The sequence below is a fragment of the Castor canadensis genome, chromosome X (genome assembly GCF_047511655.1).
Source record: "Castor canadensis chromosome X, mCasCan1.hap1v2, whole genome shotgun sequence".
NCBI classification, from domain to species: Eukaryota; Metazoa; Chordata; class Mammalia; order Rodentia; family Castoridae; genus Castor; species Castor canadensis.
The window spans coordinates 48,857,648-48,876,432 of NC_133405.1; the positions used below are offsets into that span (position 1 = coordinate 48,857,648).

Here is an 18,785-nt window from a genome sequence, read left to right on the forward strand (position 1 = left end):
CAAAATTGGCACTTAAGTTCATAGGTATAATATTTAAGAGATAAGCTTGCTTTATGTCCAATACAACTACACACATTTTCAGAGCACAAACACAAGTAATACTGTAAGTAATACTGTAGAGAGCATCTAGATATAAGGCTGCTTCAATCCCTAGGGTCTTTCTGAAGAACAGTTAAGGGTCTGTCTGAAATTATATTACGTACTATGTCTGGCAAGGTTTATCACCTATATGAGATTTGCTTCTGAATTAAACCTTGGGATATAAGGTTTCTGGGAAAATGAAGAAGAAAGTCTGAACAAAGAAAGAAAAAACACTCAGCCCAGCTGCCACTGTCGTCATACAATAATAATCCACAATTATTTTCGCATTGCTTCCAATTCTGATAGCCTCAAATTTCTAAAGAATCATTCTGAAGGTCATTAAACAAAAATATGGTCCCTCTGGGCATTTTGAGAGGAAAGGAAAATGAAAACTGAGTTGGTGTGCTTTCACATAGAGGTGGTGGGGGCAGGCAAATTAGCCCACACACTTGTTTTATTCAAAGATAAATGGCCTTCTTTTCTAATGTCATTTTTTGGGAAAGTTCATATGCAATTAGTTCTAACCATTTTTACTTTCTCTGCTCACTGCTTTGTATTTTCCCAGGAAACAAAACTAAAGAATCTATAGGAATTAAAAAACTTCCTGAGGAAGAACATCCTGTAATCTTTGATATAGCTCTAGATAATCCCAAATGCTTTCCAACTTTCTAGCCAGATTTACAAAGGATTCTTTGTGTCCAGTGGAGGTGGTTTTGTTTATTTGTTCCTTTGTTTGGAAAAATGTGTCATAAGAAAATGCCTTCAACTCCACTCCTCTGGAGACAATGTAATCAAGATAAAAGGAAAACTAGCTTTATGTCAAGGTATCTTTAAATTGAAATCCAGAGTTAACATAAATTCTGTGATTTTGAGAAAATTTGCTTAACTTCTTCTGGTCTCAACCTCCTGGTTTGCACTATAGGGATAATATTAACTTCCATCTGAGAAGTCAGAACCCAGAGGCCTTCAGGGTTTATCCAATACAGTTTTGTTGGGAAGCTTTATATAAACTGCTCATCCAGCACACAGAATGTTTCCTATTTCTAAACCTTTCCTGGATCACATCTCTCTAGAACCTCAGGCTCTGCTTGGTAAAAATTGGTGCTAATGGACTAATCAGATAAAAATGAATCTTCACTAATTGATTATCTGCTAGCACAATAATACTTTTACCAACTGAAAATATATAATTCCCAAGAGACCACTCCAACACTAATCTTAGCAGATAAGCAGATTTGCTTATCTCCTGCCCCCTATTTATCTAGTGGACAGACAATGCTCCCATACCTCATTCTGACAGACAATTAGGCAAAGATGTTTGAAGCGTGTAGGTCAAGCCTCAAGATGGTTGTTTTCCTGAGGTTAGCATAAACCACCAAAGGCTCAAATGTGTGCAAACGTCACTATTAGCCTCCATGTACTTTCCCTACTCTTCATTGCTTCTCAAATTATTAAAATAAGTTGTATCAACTTGAAGTTTTTATTGAAAGCCAGTCTAATTTTATTGAAATTGTCTAAGTTCAACAACCAGCTGCATTTTGTGACTGGGCTGTCACCTCTTGGAGCAGTTTGTTACAGGTTAGCCTTTCTCAGTCAGCATAATACCAGCCCTTAAAGCTTAGCTTCCTCCCCTTCTACCCTCTCTGGGTGGCAGATGTTAAATGCCATGAGTTGTTGGCTTAGAAGCCCTGAACATTGACCAAGACCTTTGAAGTGACCTGTTGCCAGGTACATTTTAAATCTTTTAATTTCTGCTTGAAATAATCACTTCTGTACTCACACTCCACTTTTGAGAGATCATTCTCATACAGATGGGTATTTTTTAATTAATTTGATATGATGGACATGGTTACTTTAGTGTCATTCAGAACACATAACTTAATCTTCATGACCAGAATATCACAAAGTTTGATTTAAATATTTCTTGTAAATCTAAGGATAAGTCACAAAAGAGATAAGCAACCAAAAGCCAGTCGTTATCCTCTCACCCTCAAGGCACCTTTATTTGAATACCTAAAACAAATCCCCTCAGACCAACTTCTTTCCTTTTCACTGGAGTCTGTACTATCCTTTGAATCAACCATACATCTGTTTAATGATATTTAGGGAACCCAAATTTTCTACAATATGAAAATGGCATAGATGGTTAGTAGCACAATTATAAATGAAAGATCAGCCCTCCTTCTACTCCAAATGCCTAGAATAACCCATTCCCAGAGTTCCTTCCCTTTCTAAGCTCTATTTTTCAATTTTTTTAATCTTCCATCTTAATGTTGATATTGGTAGCCCATAGTCATTGAGAATATAAGTTTTAGACTCACTTGAGTCAAAATCCAAGTTGTATATTCCTGAGCATGCTACCAAATCAATCTAAGACTCAATTGCCACACCTGTAGAAAACAGGTGTAATAATAGTAATATTTACCAATTGAGGGATTATGAGGATTAAATAAGATCACACATGTAAATTTCCTGTACTGTACCATACCACTTGCTAAAATCTCTCAATAAATATTAACTATTATTCATTCTGTTATTGTTGTTATCTTTGGTGATCTGTTTTCAGATTGACATACATCTATTATATATTAATTACCATCAAATTAATGTTATTCATATTTTGAGAGGAGTCTAGAAATAATACTTTAATCCAAAGTAAAACTCTAGTGCTGGAGTCAACTTCTAGCTTCTAGTCTAGGTGTTGGAAGCCACCACTATCATTCTCATAACAAGAAAAGAAACTCAACAATTTGAAAATCAACAACTCTTCTAAATTTATCAAAGAGTTGATGTCATAGAGGAAACCACTACTGCAAACACTAGAGGTAAGAGAATACAGAGAATCATAGCTCACTGGGAACAAAGCAGTCTTCTGCAGTCAGTGACAGGCAGAGCTCTAGTCCCTACTATCCTTGGAAGTATAGGAAGAAAAATAGCTCCCCTAGTCTTTCTGTTGCAACTAGTAAAGGGTGGGAACAAAGATAAGAAGCATTTGTGAAGGTAACAGCCAGGAAACAAGGCTAACTAAAAGACTGAGACCTAACCATAAAACTATAGAACACTTTCCTTCACCCCATATCTTACCAACACTGCAATAAGGCTCTTGTCTAATAATAGAGAATTACTGCTGAAATAACTGTGAAACTCAGAACTTATTAAAGAAGCAGTCTCAAGGGAAATCCTAAAACAATAGGAGAGTGAAGAGGACACTAGAGAGAATTTCAGTCTCTAAAATCTACAATTATACCAAGCAGTAGACACAGCCTAACTCTTAGCCAGGAAAGTGTAAAACTTTCACATTAAAGGTCTGTTTACATCATTTCCTTTTACCTGTCGGTACATCATGTCTGGTTTCAACCAAAAATTACAAGACATACAAAAAGACAAAAAACAAGTTTGAAAAGAGAGTATCAAAGCTAGACTAACTTGACAGAGATTCTGTATTTAATGAGCTGGGCTTAAGTATGATTTAGATGGCATATTCTCTGAAATAAATTCATGATTCTAATGGAAAAACTGGGAAACATGCAAGAATGGATGGATAATGTAAGAAGAGAAATGGAAAGTTTTAGAAAGAAACAAAAGGAAGTTCTAGGAATCAAAACACTGAAACAGAAATAAAGCATACCCCTGATTGGCATTCTTCTGGACACAGCAGAGGAAAGAATTGGTGAGTTTGAAGATAATGTCAATAAAAGCTTTGCTAATAGGAAATGAGGGGAGAAAATAACTACAAAAATTAATAGACCACCAAAGAATTGTGAAAAATAACGATGTTGTAACATAAAGATAATGGAACTACCAAAAAGAGAAAGGGAGAAAAAAACAGAACAAGTATTTGAATGCTAATGCGGGGTGATCTGTATATTACAGCAGACTAGGACAAAGGATGGTGTGTAAGTAGGCCATTATAAGCAGCTACACAGGCAGGATGGATATATTAGACAAGAAGAATAGCATGCATAGAAGTATCTAGATGTGAAAAAGCATGAAAAAAAGTAGAAATAGTTTTACTCTGTTGAGAGCATCTGGATCTAGATATAGAAAGTCCTAAATGTTATCCCATCATATTTGCACACTAATAGGGTTTAAATCTTAGAAGCCTAGTGTTTCTGCCACTTTGTAGTACATATTGCATTGTGCTGTTCTAAAAACTGAGTCAGTTAATGCATGAACATAGTTGGCACAATATCAAGCCCTAAAAACACTCAATAGAAAGTAGGTATCATCGAAAGGGTTTCATAGAGTCATTGGAGCTCATTAACTAGTGACATCTGATAATCAGATGTGCACTTCTCAAATATCATTTTTGTGGATAAACAGAAGATAGACTAAAAGAGGAACATTGCTTAAGAAGCTTTAATTTGCTTTGATGTGCTTTTTTCTCCTGGATTTCATTAAGAATATATACTGAAGTCTTCTAAGCCTGTGTTCTTACAACACTTCAGAAAAGATCAATAGCAAACTCTTTGTAAGTTTGAAAAAAGTCTTATCTAGTGAAAGATTATAAAAATTGACAAAGCAAATCATGCTGATAAACAAAAAATACAATCAAAGCACAAACTTATAATAGCTTTATTTCCAATCACCAAAAAAATGGCAATGACCCAAATGTCATCAAGTTGAATGGCTAAAAATGGCATAAATATACTGTCAAATACTAGGAATAGTGTTCAGCAATAAAAATGAATGAACTATTGATACATACCAAAACAGATAAATCTCAAATGCATTATACTAAGCAAAAAAATGCCAGAGACAGAAGTTATATGTTATATTGTTTCATTTATATAATATTCTGGAAAATGAAAAATTATAGAAATAAAATATAGATGAGTTTTTAACCAAGGACTGGGGCTGAGAGGAGGGGATTGAGTACCAAGAAATAGGAAGAAACTTGGAGTGATAGAAATATTCTATATCTTAATTGTGGTAGATATGTTTATCAAAACACATCAAACTGTACACATAAGAAGGTGTAATTATAAATTATACAGAATAGCATGACATAAAAATACTTAGCTTTAAATTCCCAATTAGAGTCTAAAATATCATATTTACCCACATTACCAGTTTTCATGGCAATGACCCAAATGTCATCAACTGTTGAATGGTTAAAAAAAGGTACAAATATACTGTCAAACTATTTCTATAGTTGTAGCAAATACCACATAAGGATTTTCATCATTAAAATTTTATAATATTCATAGGATATATAGCATATATTATTACATCTATTTTATATGTGGAGAAATTGAGGCCTAGTGACATTCAATTATTTATCCATGTTAAAGGTAGAATAATGACAAAAATCCTGGTCCCTAGACTTAAAAGCCCAATGATTCTTATATATAGCAAATACCCATTCCTCCCATATTAACTCATCATTTTTATAATTTACAAGCAGTAAGGAACCATTCCCCCACTTCTAATTCCATAATTAGGAATAAAAACGAGGACAAATAGATCTTAAATCATATGTCAGTACCTATGGTTTCAGCACACAAAACTGGTCTTCTCATTTCCTTCCTTCTGGATAAAAATGTCTTTGAAAATTCTCATCAAAATTAAAACTTGAAGGATAGAATACAATTTTATGGTTACACAAAAGGCAAAGATTAATTTTATTACACTTCCAAAAATAACTCAAAATCATCAAGCATTAACCATTTTCTTTAGCAAGAAAGTATTAATCATTTGGGCTATGGTATTATGAGGCCTCTGGTAACTAATTTTCACCTTTAAGAAAACAGTCCTAATGTATAATTAGATAAATCAACGTAAAGCTCTATCTTTGAAAACATAGCTCATTAAAATGAGTGATGAGATTTAGAAGGTGAAATTAACTTTATAATCCACTTGGAATTTTTTTTAACACAGTATATAAGTCAACTCAAAATTTTCCAATTAAATAGTCAACTATGTCAACATTATTTTAAATAACCCATCACAACTCCCTCCACACCCATTTACAGACTCTCTATTTCATTCCATAGGTCGGTTATCTTGTTCTAAACTTACTATTTTAATTTATGCTGTTTTTCAGTAATTAGTAATATCATGTACAATAAGTGCTCTCTTATGAATATTTTTCATATGATTTTTGGCAATTCTGGTACATTCATTTACCTATATGGACTGCATAATCATGTGATCCCATTTCAAAAAATTTAAATTCTATCCAATTGCACTATTTATATGTATTTGGGACAAAGTAGCCTTTTATTCTATGATGTCTTCCATGCATCACCTCTCTATTAATTTAAATTAAATTTCATGTCAATTGATAAAATATTTATATAGGTACCTTCTAATGTTGCTAAGTCTATTGCAAAATGTTTTATAGTTTATCATTGTTATAGATGAGATAGTTTCTTTTTCCCTTTTATATGTTTAACTGATTATTGCTAGTAAAAAAAAAAGCTATTGAATTTTTGTATGTTTTTAGTAATCTACCTTACTAAATTATTGCATTAGGTTCATTTTTATTAGTCCTGAGTCCCTTGACTTTTCTAGGTATGAAACAATATAATCTAAAAATTAAGATTATTTTGTCTCTTCTTTTTCAATATTTATAAGGCATATTTCATTTAATTTTTAATTGCATCAGTTTGATCCTCAAAAGTTTGAATAATAATAACAGAAAGCATTCTGTCTTGTATGTCATAGGTACAGGACATATGTATGTTTACAAGGGTTTTTATTGTGATCCTATGATTAATAAAAACAAGATGAGTAAAAATACATATCCATAGGTAAAAAACTGATTAAATAAAATAAGGTAGTTCACCTTATGAACTAATAAAAAATAAATTAGACCTAGGTCCATAGGTAAAAGAATGGTTAAATAAAATAAGGTAGTTCTACCCTATGAACTAATAAAAAATAAATTAGACTTAGGTCTGGGGGTGTAGCTCAGTGGAAGAGCATATAGTTAGCCTCCATAAAGCCCTGGGTTCAATCCTCAAAATCAGAAAAAAAGTTAATTATAATCTATAGAGTCAAAAAAGAAAGATGTTCATAATATGCTGTGTGTAATGAAAGCTGAAGAGTAGTATGCTTGGTATGTTACCATTTTTATAAAAATGAGGGAAGAAGGTGCTGGCAGAGTGGCTTATGCTTTAAAGTGCCTGCCTAGCAAGTGTTAGGACCTCAGTTCAAACCCCAGTGTTGCCAAAAAAATTATAAAAATGAGGAAAGAGGAGATATGTGCGTATACATATGTATGTAAGTAAATAATATATTTTATAAAGAGAATATATATATATATGTTTATATATCTCAGAGAAAGCAATAGCATAGAGGGCTGTGAAAGGGTAGAAAAACCAGGTAATATTAGTTACCTATTAGAGTTAAAATGAAGTGGAAGAGGAGGATACATTTGACTTCATGCATATCTACATTGTTTGGTTTCTCAAAATGATCTGTTTTTAATCATGCACACACACACACTCACATTCACACACACAGATTGAGTACTTCTTATCCAAAATACTCAAGACTAGAAATGTTTTAGATTCCAGATTTTTTCAGATTGTGGAATATTGATGTACATAATGCCATATATTGGGGACAGAACCAAAACTAAGCCTAAAATTCATTTATGTTTCATATACACCTTATACACATAGATTAAAATTCAATTTTTAAATAATATTTTAATAACTTTTGCATGAGGAAACATTTATTGTGTGGAATTGTCCACCTGTGGCAATCATATCAGTGCTCAAAAAGTTTTAAATTTTGGAGCATTTCAAATTTGGGATTTTTGGGTTAGGAATTCTCAATTAATATATGCACACACATACATACAGAGATAAAAGCATTCACTTTTACCTGCTCTCTCAGCTTTTGTAAAACTCAGTAAATGTCAGAAGAGAAAGAAGAAATGGGTTTCATTAGACATAAGAAAGTCACTTAATCTCTTTGGACTTCAGTTTTCTCATATATAAGAGGAATGTGCTGTACTGCATGGGCTATGAGACCTCTATATCATAATTCCTGCTACTTAGTTCTACTTTGATTTTTATAAAAGTCGCTTTCTGGCTCACTTAGTCTTCTTGGACCCACAGAATCACTATAGAGACTTTAAGATGCATTTCAGGATTTGTTTCTGGAGAAACAATTTTGATAGAAAATTCTGGTTACATCCATTATACAACTATATTACATGAATAGCATGTATACTTAGTGGGCCAATCAGTGAATCAAAGAACACTGATTATAGGTCTGAAGTTCAGGATTTGAATCCAATTGACCACCTGCTATCTAAGTGACTGAGTTTTTTCACTTTCCTCATCTGTAAAAAACACATAACAGCTCCAAATATTGTAGCCTCATCTCCTTTTGCTAAGTGATGTAGTTCAGTAGAGGATATATAATCTTTTCCCCACACACCTTGGAAAAAGAGAAAATGGACATACAGACAAGAAGAAGGGCAGGCCAGGTTCTGATGGCTCAAGCCTATAATCCTAGCTACTCAGGAGGCAGAGATCAGGAGGATCATGGTTTGAATCCAGCCCTGGCAAGTAGTTTGTGAGACCTTAACTCAAAAAACCCTATCACAAAAAAGGGGCTGGTGGAGTTGCTCAAGGTGTAGGAACTTAGTTCAAGTCCCAGTACCATAAAAAAATACCAATGACAGCCTTCAAAGAAGTGGAAAAATAATCCCAAAATTTATGCATTAAAAAACCCAGAATAACCAAAATCATTTTGAGCAAAGAAAACAGGCATTATACTACCTCACTTCAAAAAATATTACAGGTAGAAAACCCAAAACATGAAAGCATTTGATGTCCCCACTCTAATACAGAAACCTTAAAGCGATAGAGGTTACCATGAGAAGGGGATTAGGAACCAGTGTAAAGACCAGTTAGAGATGAATCAACATGGGTCGTAACACATGTATACACGAAAGCAATGCTAGGAATATTTCTGTATAGCTATCCCTAACTCAACTAGCAAATACGCTTTGTCTTCCTTTTCTTCAACAAAATTAGTGATAAGGGCAGAACAGGTTCTGCCTGGAAGTGAGGCGGGGAGGAGGGGGGGGAGGGGCGGCAGGGAGGAGAAATGACCCAAACAATGTATGCACGTGTGAATAAATGAATAATTTTTAAAAATTACAAAGTTGTAGCAATCAAAAAAGGATGACATTGATATAAATGCAGACAATTGATCAATACAACAGAATAAAGAGCCTTGTAGTAAATTCACACATCTCCAGCCAACTTTTTTTAAATAAATGTGCTAAGAACATGCATTGGAGAAAGGGCAGCCTTTTCCATTAACTGTGCTGAGAAAATTGGATATCCAAAGGCAGAGGAATGAAACTGTGCCTCTATCTCTCATAAATCGACTCAAAACAGATGGAACAATTAGAAACTATGAACCTACAAGAGGAAAACATAGGAGATGCTTCAGAATATTGGAAAGGACAAACATGTTTTGGAGAAGACTACCAAACAACAGGAAACAAAAGCAAACATAAACAAATGACATTATATATACTTGTGCATAGCAAAGGAAACAAGTGTGATGAGACATTCCACAGAATAAGAAAAGGTATTTTCTAAGGGCAGAACAGCTTCTGCCTGGAAGCGAGGGGATGAGCAGAGAGGGTAGGGGTGGGGGGCAGAGGAAGGGGGCCAGGGGGAGGGGGGAAAATGTCCCAGACATTGTATGCACATATGAATAAATGAAAAAAAATAAAAAATAAAAATAAATTTAAAAAAATTTTTAAAGATATTTTCAAATATATACATATCTACAAAGGGTTAGTATTTAAAATATATGAGGAGCTCAAAAATCTCAATAAGGAAAAACCAAATTATCTAAATAAAAATGGACAACAGGTATAAATGGACTTTTTTTCCAAAATAAGAAATACTAATGACAATCAGATATACAGAAAAACTATCTACATCACTAATAATCAATAAATGAAAATTTAAACAACAATAAGATGTTACCACACTCCAGTAAGACACAACAGAGGGCCAGAATGATGGTTCATGACTATAGTCTCAGCTACTAAGAAACCAGAGATCTGGAGAATTGTGGTTTGAGGCCAGTTCAGGCAAAAAGTTAGTGAGAACTCATCTCAATAAAACAAGCTGGGTATGGTGGTACATGCCTGTAATTCTAGCTACTTGGGAGGTAGGATGATAGCAACCTGAGGTAGGTTGGCCCCAGGCAAAAATGCAAGACCCTACCTTAAGAAATAAGTAAAGCAAAAAAGGGCTGATGGCATGGCTCAAGTGTTAGAGTGTGCTTGCATAACAAGTACTAGGCCTTGAGTTCAAACCCCAGTACCTCCAAAAGAATAGATAAAAATACTAGTGAGAATTGGAGTGAAGGGACAATGTATACAGTATTTATTGGTGGGGATGGCAATTAGGATAACCATTATAGAAAATAGCTTGGAAGTTTCTCAAAAAATTAAAAATAGTACTAATATATGATCCAACAATCCCATCACAGGGTGTATATTCAAAGGACATAACATTAGTATGTTGAAGAGACATTTGTACCCCTGTTTTCATTGTAGTACTATTCACAGTATTTAAGAAATGCAAAGATTGAAGTGTGCAATAATCAATGAATGGATAAAGAAAATGTGGTAAATAGACACAGTAGAATACTATTCCATTATAAAAATAATGAAATCGTGTTACCTGAGACAAGGTGGATGGACCTGAAGAAAATTATGTTAATTGAAATAAGCCAGGCACAAAAAGACAAGTGCCACATTGTCTCACTCAAAAGTGGAGACAAAAAAGTTGATCTCTTAGAAGGTGAGAGTAGAATAGTGATTGTCAGAGGCTGGGAAGAGTTGAGGTGGGGGCTCAGAATGTTAGATATGAGCAAGAAGTTCTGATGTGCTATTATTGCACAATATGGCAACTATAACATTTTATTAAATATTTCAAATAACCAAAAGAGAGGATTTTGAATGTTCTCACTACAAAAAAATGATATAAGGAGATAAATATATTTAACCTGATTTAAACATCAGACAAGGTATACATGTATCAAAATATCACATGTTGCACCATTAATATGTACAAATTTATGTTTTCATATTATGGTTTAAAATAATTTTAATTATATTAAAACAAACTTTAAGCATAATCCCAGCAGAGCTGGAATAGCTTCTTGTTCTCCATTTATTGATCCATTTGCAATAAAGACTGAGGAGCAGCATTTCCCAAGGAGCAAATTGTTTTCATATATAATGATGATAGGGATGATTATAGATGCAAGGAAAAGGGATGAAATAATTTGATAGAAAGATAAGAAGATAATAGTAGAATGAATTACTATACAAGGAGACTGCTGGCCTGGACTTTACCTTCTGCTGCTAACTCATAGGCAGGTCAACTCCTCTTTCTCGCCTAGAAAATTGATATAAAATTGAAATAAACCCTCTTATTCTCTCTTTTTCCTGAATCTTCTGTACCAATTCTGCATCTTATAGAAGTGCCCATGATCAAGGGTGGGTCATTACAGAGAAGGGTAGTAATTAAGAAAATGAACTGTGAGGTCACACTGCCTTGAACACAAATTGGACTTGTTAGCTGTGCAACTTTAGACAAATTACAACTCTGTATGCTTCCATTAGGTTAAATAAAGATAAACTATAGAATCAGCCTAGGTGTTCATCAACTGGCGAATGGATAAATGAAATGGATAAATACAATTGAGTATTACTCAACTGTAAAGAATAATGAAAGTATTTGCAGGAAGATGGATTGAATTGGAAATCACCGTGTGAAGTGAATAAGCTAGAGTAAGTCAAACAGTGCTGTTCTTTCTCAAATGTGGAATCTAGATCTTAAAAAAATGAATGACACAGTGTAAAATAAGAAGACTGTTTGGGAGTGGGAACCAATGGGAGGAGGAAGGGTGAAAAGATAAGGTGAAAGGGTATGAATATAATCAAAATATTTTGTACACATGTATGAAAATGGAATGTTGAAACTCATTTAAATGGTTCTAAAAAGAAGATAGGATAAGAAGGAGTGAGAGAGGGGGTGAATTTGATCAAAGTACGTTATACACATGTATATCACAATGAAATCCCTTTGTACAATTAACACACACTAATAAAAAAGAGAGAAAAATAAGAATAGTGCTCACCATGAAAAGTTGCACTGAGGTTTAAATGAGAAAATGTAGAGACCATAAGTACAGAGTAAATGGCATATAATAAGTACTTAATGTACCAGGTGCCGATGGCTCACTCCAATAATCCTAGCTACTTGGAAGGCTGAGATCAGGAGGACAGTGGTTTAAGTTCAGCCCAAATAGTTTGTAAGAACCCATCTCCAAAATAACCAGAGAAAAATGGACTGAAGTTGTAGCTCAATCAGTGAAGAGCTTGTTTTGCAAGCACAGAGTCGAGTTTAAACTCCAGTCACATCAAAAAGATGTGACTGAATAGATATGAAGAAAGGAGACTCATAATGTTATGAAGGGTCCCACTAAATTATCTGTAGTCTATGTTTATGTATAGTAAAGAGCATGTTCCTTTTTATCTGTCATAAGATTATTTTTATTAATAAAAAAGAAAAGGAGGCCAGGTGCCAATGGCTCACACCTGTAATCCAAACTACTTGGCAGTCTTGAAGTTTGAGGGCAGCCTGGCAAATAGATCATGAGACCCCCAACTCCAAAAGAACCAAACAAAATAGACTGGAGGTGTGGCACAAGCAGTAGAGAGCCCGCTTTGCAAGTGTAAAGCCCTGAGTTCAAACCCCAATCCCACCACAAAAAAAGGAGGATGACATAGTTCAGAACATACTATCGCTGAGTTCTTCCAGGTATGAAGATGGAAAGGCTACTAAATGTAAAAGTCACCTAACAGCTGTGGGAGTCAGGGTTTAGGTTTTCCTGGTCTAGAGAATCCTATAGAAACTATCTGTTCCACCACGTCTTCTATACATTTATGTCCAACAATGCATACAGCACCAAAAAAAAAGGCTTGGATACCTATGCCTATCATACATAAATCTGTATAGTGTGTCAACTGCTGTGTCTCAGAGACAGTATGACTACTGGCTGCTTGACTACTACATCCTGTTATATGACCACTGGGTCCCGGGCTAGCAGCCAGAATAACATAGCTGGAAGTTTATGTAATTATTTTTTGCTTCCCCACTGGATCCATTCTCCGTCCACATCTGCTCTACTCTATGTTCAAGGAAGCGAGGACTATTGACTATCTATGGTTATCTACTGCCTTGGCTCTCTGGCTTCTATTTGAGTTTGAACTGGTGGAGAAGAGAGGGACTAGCAGGAAAATAGAAGGCAGAAGCTCAGAGGTAAGGTTAGGGTATTTATCCTGTCCACTCCTTCCCTATCTGCTATCTTCATATATTCCATTAAGGCTACAGTTCTTGAAAAGCCCCCTCCAGTCATTCCAGGTTCCAGTGACACTGCTCCTTCCCCTTGCCATTGTGAACAGGTATAATAATTAACAGTCGGCTCCTTTGTTGGATCCCTCAACCATGCCACACCCCTGTAAATAACCCCTTTATTCAATGTTCTTCCATTAAATCTTTTAGTGTAGCTCATTTCCCGCAAAATGTAACCCTGTTTGTACATGCTGCACAGGGCCTATTTCTCTCCTCTGCCTTCACTGAAGTACTCTTACCATGTAGGCTGTGATAACAGTAGTTGTTGTTTACAAGTATGACTACTGGTAACAACAGGCTTTTGTTCCTAACAGTAAATAATATTCTATATCCCTCAAATAATCTATTTCATGAGTTATTTAAATTTTCTTCCCATTTGCTAGGGTGGAGGGAGATTTTATTTAGTTTTAATAATTAGGGAAGGTGGGATTGTTTTTGATGCTCATGCAAATGCATGAAAATCAGGAATGTATATTTGTCATACCTCTGAATGATTTCATTGTGGATTTGTTGATTCTTCTCAGTGAAATATTAAATACTAAAAGCTAGTAATAAAATCCCGCCCTTTCCCTATCCCCAAGGCTGCTATTGACTGGGGTAAAAGTTCATTTGAAACCATCCTGAGTTACCTTGTACCACACAACATCAGGTTCCTGATCGGACTTTTTAAAGTCATCCATGTCTGGGCAGGAGATCTCCTTTCTTTTAGTGACTTCAGACTTTTCTAAATAGCGAATCCTGCTATTGTAGCACAGGCCCGATTCATTCTCTGCAACAGTCAAGGACATTGACACCTTCATGCAATATGTTGAGTTTCTGTAGGAACAAAGAAATAACAAAATGGCTTTATCAGGTGTTTACAACTTTGTATGGTATATATTTCAAGAGTATTGACTTTTCCATTGAAGGGCTTGCCTAAAAATCAAAAACAACAACACATAGCAGTTTTCTACTTGAACCAACTAGGTGATATTAAACAAAATGGTAATATGTACATCTCTGGCCACGAAGTAGCTACAAAGCTACATAGAAGAGCTGTACTTCTCTATTTAACTGTAACACACTCAGACTACTTTCCCAGTAGTAAATAGTGCTACACTGAAAATCTGAAAAATAAAAACTGTGAGAAAGTGTCTATAACTGTGGCTGTAGGTAGTTCTGCTCTTCTTCTATAGCCAATCCTTTAAAAGTTATCAGGGATTGTTGGATTTTACTATTTTTTCTAAGCCAATATTTCTTTTTATAAGATACATACAGAAAACCAGATTAACATACAGAGGACACCTGTTAACTTACATAGGTTTTTAAAGTGCTTACTAAGATGTGTTAGGGGTTGAAGTTTAGGCTCCCCAAAATGAACAAATTCTAGTAGTGTGGCCAGTCAGAATTAGTTTCATCCAGCAAACCAACCAAAGGTATTTCATCATGTAAGCTAATTAGGGAAAATTATTTACTGCTTTTGTTCATCACTCTGTCCCTGGAATCTAAATGAAGAGGCAGTAGCAGCTCAATAAATGTTAATTGGTTAAATAAGGGGGCATTGAATGGTAAATGATATGTCATATCTGTTTTATGTTTATATCAACCCCATATGGTATACAGCCCCCTCCCTTTCCTTCAGATCCTGGTATATGATTAGTAAAATAGCACATTTTTGTGTAAATATGACCTAGATAATTCACAGGTATTCTTGTATCACTGCTAGAGGAAGGATTAGCCAAGGTTTTATATCAATATATTATCAAAAAATGGAATATATTGGCTGTATCTGTGAAACAAGGAGAACTAGGGAATGAGACCCAAAGAAGATAAATGGTTACAAGTTTTAAAAAGGTATTTAATACAAAAGAAAGATAATCAGGTCTGCTGGATAGCCAAAGTGTTCAAATACTTCTTTATATTAGACTTTGATTATATCTGCTCTTTGATGGCAACCCATACAGGTGAAAGAGACTTACCTATCAAATGTCCTTCCATTATTATGTTATGCCCACCTGGAAAGAGAACTGTTGACCAGAGGTCTCAATAATAGAAAGGATAGGTAGAATATTCACTCACTATACCAAATGCATTTATCACTGGGCAGAAATTGGGTAGAATAAAGTAAAAGACAAGGCTAATAGAGTAGATTTTTTAATAAAACGCCAGCATCAAACTAAGGCCCACTGCATTCATCTAACTCTGTGACCTCATCCGAGTTATTTAACTTCTGTGAGTCTCAGTTTCCTCACCCAAAAAATGACAAATAGAAACTCTTTATGATGGTTCCATTGGAGGTAGGTGAAAGGAGCTCCTTTTAGCATATACCTATGAGCAAATCTAGCTTTACATTTTCGTTATAATGATTATAATATCTGACCTTTCCAGACCATGGCAAATGTTAAATAATATATATATATATGTATATGCAATACCTAATACAGTGTTTGATACATATTAGGTATTGAGTAAATTATAGCCCTAAATGGAATTGTTTTATTGCTTGCATTACAATGTATACATTAATAAATAATAATTATAATTCATATGTTGATATAAAAATCATAAACAATCAATAATATATATATAAACAATACACTGACAGCAATGGTTTAAGATAGGCCACTGGGTTTGGTGCAACCTTCTGGGAGCCTCTTAGACAAATGTCTTCTATATTAAAGCCCAGACCTCCAGGCAAAGTTTTCAGGCACAAGACAGGAGATGCTCTATGTGTTCATTCCCCAGTCCCCTCCAAAGCATACATGATGTATGCCATGCAAGCAGCCCTTGTGTGAACTTGGGGTGACAATAGGGCAGGGAATTCACCATGGGAATGGCTGATGTGTTGCAAGAGCAATGTTTTAGTCATCTCTATCCCTTAACCACAAACAACCCTAGGCTAGGGCCTGGATGAATTTACTCTTTCTCTGTTCACTGGTTTATGAATTGTGGATGACACAATGCTTGTTAACCCAAGAACAAGCCTAATATGTAGTTGCTGATGATGACCAAGTTCCCTGGAACTCAAAGACAAGGGCTACTTTGAGTCTTGCTGTCACTATGGCTGACTTAATAGAAGTGTGATCAAGGTTGCCTGACAGTCTGAGACTCAGGTTGATTTTTATTAGTCCTGTACTCTAGCCCTGGCACAGTTCCTGCTAACAGTCTTGCATTGTTTAGATTTTATTTTGAAAAATGCCCTAGGCCAGTTCTATTTAAAATGTTGCCTGCAACTAAGGCCTAAAAATGTTACTTTTCTTTCATTAGGTACAATTAAAGCTGTGCAACATAGAGGAGGCAGACTGACAAGTGTCAAAGAATGGAAATTATAATTTTTTCTCTCCCTCCTTCACATCCTGAGGATGACAAGGGACACATTCAGGCTTAGTATAAGCAAAGGGTCTTCATAGTGATATACCAGCAACAACTTATAATTATTTGCAATTGTAATCTTCCCAAGTACAATAGTCCCTCAGTATCCACAAGATTGGTTCCAATATCCCCAGCCCCTCCTGTAATACAAAAATCTTCAGATGTTCAAGTCCCTTATATAAAATACCATAGTATTTGCATATAACCTATTCACATTTTTCCATATACTTAAAATCATCTCTAGATGACTTATAATACCTAATACAATGTAAATGCTGTATAAATAATTGTTACGGTGCATTATTTAGGGAGTAATTACAAGGAAAAGTCCATAGTACAGATGCAATTAATTTATTTCCAAGTGTTTTTGATCCATGGTTGGTTGAATCCATAGATATAGAACCCACGAATACAGAAAGCTGACCATACTTCTGTAGCTATTATCATACTTAGTTCTACCAATAACCGGGAAAATTGGCAGGGTATGACATAACAGAAGTAAACATACACACAGGGAGGACAAGTGACTAAGTTAAGCTGATAGAGCTGGTTAGAAGCTTATCAAAAAGGTCTCTTGGCTGCTAGACCCAGGCTACTCTCAAAACTTGAGGCTAACATTGCTTAACAGCCAAACTATCTCATGCCTATCCATGCCAACTTGGGGAAGTTAATAAAAAAGCAAATGTTTAAAGATAATAACCAAGGAATTATGTGTTTAATGTACACAACAAAATAAATTGAAAATTTATGACTAAATCTTGATTTTTATTCTAAAAGTTTAATGTTACTTAGTTTAGATTACAATTTATGCTTTTTCTTTCAGAGGCATTACTAAGGGAAAATATTGACCAATCCAGGGTTTTATAGATGGAGACAATACTCAGGATTTAAAACATAAAAGAAAAATCAAAATTTCCTTTTCTAACTCCCACTTATAAAACATGCTACTATAAAATCTAAAGTTTTAATGGAGAGTTTGAGTTCATGTAAATTTGTTGTATCACGAGGAATAACCAAGTAAAAAGAACCTAAATAAATTAGAGAACTTTTTCATACCTGAAAGCAAAAGCCCTATTTAAAGTTACTCAAGATACAGTTGAAATTTTTCTAAGTAGATCCTTCCATAGTCTTATCTTCACTTCAAAACTACTTTCTTTGCAAATTCCATGATCAGCAGACTAAGATAAACTTCACTTAGAGTGACTCAAGTGTTAGAACACCTGCTTAGAAAGTCTGAGGCCCTCAGTTCAACACCCAGAACTGCCAAAAAAAAAAAAAAGCCTATTAACTGATATTGCAGCAATTCAGGGAAACAAATGAATAAATAACAGAAGCATCCTAGCCTCCTTAATGGTTTCCATTTTTTAAAAAATCACTACAAAAAGTGTTTTTGAAAAATATCTCTGACCTGTTGGAAAGGAGTTCAAATGAGTGCAGAATAATGATAAAAAAGTACAAGTATGTTATGGTAATGCAATAAAACCAATTAATTAATACCATCATTCTATGAAGATAATCCTCCTAGAGAGTCATTCAAATGACACATATTGGGTACCTGCTGTGTGCTATACTGTTCATATATACTGAAAAGTAGATGTAAACCTAATACAGGAATAAAAATATCTGTGCTATAATGAGAATTTGGGGACACATAGATGTGGGAAAACTCACTTTTATTTTTAGTCTATAATCCATTTTATGGTGTTCTGAAGAGTTCAGAGGCTTTTAGTGTTTTGATAGGTTAATGCTTTTAAAACAAATAATGTCATATTGCCCAGATGATATATCTAGTGTAAAATATCGATATAATAGGTTATGTTTATTTGTATTTTTTCAATGAATCAGAAACCTGGTTCTTACAAAAAAGAATTTGTTGTAGGTATGAACAGAGAATATTTTACGTCTGGCTCACATGAACATCCAACCTTTGGCCTG

At 34.6% G+C, this 18,785-nt stretch overlaps 1 protein-coding gene across 1 annotated transcript in view; it reads right to left on the reverse strand.

Moving 5' to 3' along the window:
- The window catches only part of Il1rapl2 (interleukin 1 receptor accessory protein like 2), a 1,059,626-nt gene that overhangs the window by 476,886 nt on the left and 563,955 nt on the right, over positions 1-18,785 (reverse strand). Inside the window, exon 4 of the mRNA XM_074063284.1 lies at positions 14,129-14,315. Within this exon, the coding sequence (XP_073919385.1) occupies positions 14,129-14,315 (187 nt within the window). The remainder of the gene's footprint in view (positions 1-14,128; positions 14,316-18,785) is intronic.